The sequence below is a fragment of the Panicum virgatum genome, chromosome 3N (assembly GCF_016808335.1).
Source record: "Panicum virgatum strain AP13 chromosome 3N, P.virgatum_v5, whole genome shotgun sequence".
Taxonomy (NCBI): Eukaryota; Viridiplantae; Streptophyta; class Magnoliopsida; order Poales; family Poaceae; genus Panicum; species Panicum virgatum.
The window spans coordinates 26,441,007-26,445,640 of NC_053147.1; the positions used below are offsets into that span (position 1 = coordinate 26,441,007).

Sequence of the window (4,634 nt, forward strand, 5' to 3'; positions counted from 1 at the left end):
CAACACTAATTAAAAGTATTAAATATAAATTAGTTATAAAACTAATAACACGGATGGACAGAAAATCGCGAGACGACTCCATTAAACCTAATTAATCCATAATTAGATATTGTTTTCTGTAGTACGATATTGTCTAATCATTTCATAATTAGATTCATTAGATTTGTCTCGTGATTTTACACAAGGTTTTAGATTAGGTTTATAAGTTACCACATTTAATACTTCTAATTAATGATCAAATGTTTAAAGTTACTGTAGTGTAATGGGAAAATTTTGGGAAGCCCCAGCAAACGCACAAACATGCTCAGCAATCAGCATGGACACAATCGCAACAGTTAAAACAAGGCCGCGTGCATCCATCCATCCGACCGTCTATTTACATCTCAAGTACATCGTACCACTCATCTCATTGCCCCTCGTACTGATGCAAAAAAAAAACAAAAAAACGTTACAGCAGGCTCCCTCCGGGCTCCGGCGGCCGGGTCAGTCCCATACGATCGCAGACTTCTTCGGCGTGACCATCTCGCTGTGCGGCGCCAATCCTCCCCTCGAGACCGGCCGGGAAGGAGGCGCCATCGGCGCCAGGTAGTTGCCCACCCGGACGCACCCGCGCGCGTCGTACCGCCCGGCATGGTGCGGCGCGGGCGCGGGCGTCGGCGCCTGCGCGTACTGGTGCTGGTACTGGTGGAAGCTGTTCGAGTGCAGCAGGAGGCGGCCCGCGCCGCCCGCGTGGGTCGGCGAGCCGCCCACGTAGCCCGGCACGCCGCCGCCGTCCGCCGCGTGCTGCTGCAGGTGCTGCGCGGCCGCATCCAGGGCGCCGAGGGTCGGCGTGCTCCGCACGCGCTGCATGCCGAGGCCGAAGACGGCGGGCGGCTCCGCGCCGTAAACGGCGTTGGCGCGCGGCGAGTTCCCCGCGGAGACGGCGCCGTGCGGCTGGGCCGGGAACGGCGGGCTCCCGTCCGGCGAGACGGGCACGGTGGCCACGTAGCGCTCCGTCTGGAAGTGGTGGTGCTGATGCTGGTGGTGGTGGTGATGCTGCGGGTGGAGGCGCGACAGGCCGGCGTGGCGGGCAGGCGCGGCGGCCGACAGGAGCGGCCCCGCGGGCTGCGGCGCGGAGACGTAGACGCGGAAGCGCGGGGACGCGGTCGGCGACCGCTTGGCCTCGAGGCGGTCGTACTCCTCCAGCATGTGGACCAGGTCCTCGTCGCAGGTGACGGAGACGAGCACGTCGAGGTCCTCGGCGAGGGAGAGGAGCTGGTACTTGATCGCGGCCACCTCCGTCTTGAACATCTCCTCAACCTTCTTCTTCATCTCTGCACAGGGTGGACGGGGGAAAAAGAATTGAGCATCTGACCGCCGACGACATAAAAAAGAAAAATCAACGCGCAGGGATGGAGAACGCACCGCGGAAGGGGGTGGATCGGGGCACGGCGAGGACGCGGGTCTCCCCGCCGACGTACTTGAGGACGCCGTCGTGTGGGCGGGGCACGATGCGGCCGCCGAAGCTGCAGAGGATCTTGATGCGGCCTCCGCGTCGGCCCCCGCCGCCGCAGGCGCAGGTCGGCGAGAGATGCTCGTCGTCTGTGGTGGTGCCCTCGGACTCCGTCGTTGGCGGCGCGCCCACCGCGTCTTCTACCTCAGCCATGGTCCGGCTCCACTCAACCCTCGCTCGCCGGAGGCAAGCTGAAGCAGAGCACGCGGAGAGGAAGATCGCCGAGTAGCAGAGACCTGCGCAAGAAACCGCCGGACGTTTCATCATCCTGCCCCAAAACCGCCCTCGAGAACGAATCCTAAAAGCAAACATGATTGGTGGAGTAATTCAGAGCACCCAACACCACGAAAGATTCAACTTTCTTTTTTTTTTGAAAAATCGAAAGACTCAATTTTACTATGCGGCTCAGTATGAACCCACATCTTGGGAACAGGCCCGCCTGACCAAGCGAATGCGAGACGCACGAACGCCACCAGAACGGTGAGAGAGGGAAGCAAATCTTTCTCTGCGACTAGGGAAAAGAGGATTCGGAAAGCAACAACCACTTCGCCACCAAGCGTAAGTTGGGCGACATGCCATGAGATGCCAGCCTTGCAAGTTATGGCCTTCGCCGCCGGCATTATCCCCAGAACAAACTAGCGAAAAAAAAATCCATTTTTATTCTCGAGAGCAAGGAATCGGAATGCGCCAGACCAGCCTACACGGTAATGCTACCAGATGGGGATGGAGGCGAAAAACCGCCTGGCTGACAATGACCTAGAAGATTCGGAAACCTGAACTGCCAGGCGGGGGGCGAATCCAGACGAGCAATCGGACGCGTCGCCAGATCGGAGGAACGAGCGAAGCGAATCGAATTCGGGTGGGGGGGAGGAGGAAGCATCCGCGGCGGGCGAGGAAAGAGAGCGAGACTCACCGAAGGGGACGGGAGGGACGCCGGATTGCAACCAGCCGCGGGCGGTGGCGGCGCGGCGATACGGGCGACGGAGACGGATAGCAGCCGGCGGGCGAAATTGCTCTGATCCGCGGACCAGATCGAACTGAGCAGCAACGACGAGGGGGGGGCAGCGAAGGGGGGAAGGCAGGCGAGGCGACCCCCGAGGAAAGCTAGTAGAACTAGTTATTCGTCCGGGGGCGATCGATCCTCCATGATCCCGGACCGGCTGATCAACGGTCGCCTCTCTGACGGTCTGACCCCCTCCCCGGCGGGCGTGGCCGGATTTAGGGAGGACCCCGACGGACGCGCGGCGCAGGCCGGGGCTCGCTCCTGGGTTCCTGGACCAGCCGCTCGCCTATTCTCGGGGGCCGGGGGTGCGGGCGTGAGCTGGAACTCGCTCGCTGGAACTCGCTCGCTCGCCGCCGCCCGCGAGTCGGGTTGTAAAATAAGGAGGCGGCGCGCCCGCCGAGCCGGGCCGCGGGGGGGACGCGCCCGCTCGGCCGGGGGTGCCGCGAATATTCGCGGGCGGCTCGCTTGGTGGGGTCGCGTCGCGTCGCGTCGCGTCGCGTCTTCCGCTCGGGACCGACTGGTAGTTCAGTTGGATGGCACTCTGGGGGTGGCGCGACGGCTCCGGCTCCGACTCCGGTCGGCGCTGCTGTTCATTCAGGCGCCCGGAACGCGCGCCCGCCGCGCGCTCGCTTGGAACTGGAACGTTCTGTGCACGGTGCAGCCATCGCATCGCGTAGATTTATTCGTTCTGGAGTGCCCTCGGCGGCCGTGAGTTGATCGTGTCTACGTCCTGGGGTAGAGGGCGCTGACGCTGCATCGGCGCGCGCCGTTTTCTTCTGGAGTGCCCTCGGCGGCCGTGAGTTGATCGTGTCTACGTCCTGGGGTAGAGGGCGCTGACGCTGCATCGGTGCGCGCCGGCGCGCCCGCGGCCGTGTGCCGTGTGCTTGGCAACGCAACGGTGGTCGACTGGTCGGCACCGGCGCGCAAGTCATCAACAGCCGTTTGTTTCATGGCACTTGACGGCGACACTCTACGGACTCCGGGCCGGTCCGGCTGCCAGCCCGCGTCCCCCGGCCGTTTGCCATCCTCAACGACGCCCCGCGCCGGCAGTCTTAAAATAGAGAAAAAAACGATCAGAGCACTAAAAAAATTTATGCTCCTGGCCATTGGTTTGCCGGATGCATGGCAGCTACGCTCGTGATTCCAGACTCCTGGGTCTTTGGGTTTCACATATTGTCTAGTAGGGATGTTAATTCGGATAGTTTTTCTCGAATATCCGGATATTGTTTCGAATATCGGATATTTAAAACGGATATCGAATTTGGATATAATATCATCAATATTCGGCGGATATCGGATATCCAATCGGATAACCCGGATCAGTGGCGGAACTGGAAAGAAATTTCAAGGGAGGCCGAGACTGAACAAATTTCAATAATATTTGTAGGTACAAAAATTTGACAATTTGCATTAACTTTTTATTAATTGTGCTAATATGCGCTAGTTAGTCATGGTATATATTATTTAATCATGCAATGACAAATTCACAAAACAAAATAGAAACATGAGCCAGTATATCTTGTTCATTTTAATTTTGTCTTGGTTTCCTACAAAGATTAGGCTTAATTTAAAAAATCAAAAATCTATTCTGGCAGGAGTATCATATCAATAATAATAAATTTGTATTGATTTAAATTGAAGAAGTATAGACAGAAGCCATGGATTTGATGCTAATGTGATCACATTAGTGGGGCAGGTGCGTTTGTTGTTGCCGTCCATCTCGGTTGTGGCTACCTGCCTACTTGCCATCGGCGCCTTGGTGTGCATTCACGTGATGCCAATCGTGAGACGTGAGTTCGGTGGCACCCTCCACTATGACACTGATGAGCTTAACTTGCGAGCAGCCACACACGGAGAACGGAAAGAACTTTCAAGGCTAGAGATCAAGGTGGATTGGGTGAAGTTACAAGAAACCGAATAATATTGTGGGCTTTTGTTGTGGGCTGAAGTGGGTTTAGAATAAAACGTACTTAAAAACTTAAGCTAAAATTAAGTTGAGATTAGAGAGTACATGGAAACTTAAGCTAAAATTAACTTGGATTAAAGAATATATAAAAACTAACTAGAATTAAGACAAGATTAGAAAATACTTAACAAAAATTATTTTGTTAGGGGGGCCATGGCCCCTGCCAACCCCCA

At 56.5% G+C, this 4,634-nt stretch overlaps 1 protein-coding gene across 3 annotated transcripts; it reads right to left on the reverse strand.

Annotated features, from left to right (window-relative positions):
• Positions 1–271: 271 nt before the first annotated feature.
• LOC120665399 lies at positions 272–3,109 on the reverse strand. Of its 3 annotated transcripts, none has more exons than XM_039944959.1 (3): positions 2,406–3,109; positions 1,405–1,728; positions 272–1,313 (listed from the first exon to the last, which is right to left on the reverse strand). In XM_039944959.1, the coding sequence occupies exons 2-3, from the start codon at positions 1,643–1,645 to the stop codon at positions 484–486; spliced, it is 1,071 nt and encodes a 356-aa protein (XP_039800893.1). In that variant the 5' UTR covers positions 1,646–1,728; positions 2,406–3,109; the 3' UTR covers positions 272–483. The 3 variants fall into 3 exon arrangements, with proteins under 3 accessions (XP_039800893.1, XP_039800894.1, XP_039800892.1); XM_039944960.1 differs by lacking the exon at positions 2,406–3,109 and adding an exon at positions 1,913–2,384; XM_039944958.1 differs by lacking the exon at positions 2,406–3,109 and having other exon boundaries at positions 1,405–2,384.
• Between the last annotated feature and the right edge of the window lie 1,525 nt (positions 3,110–4,634).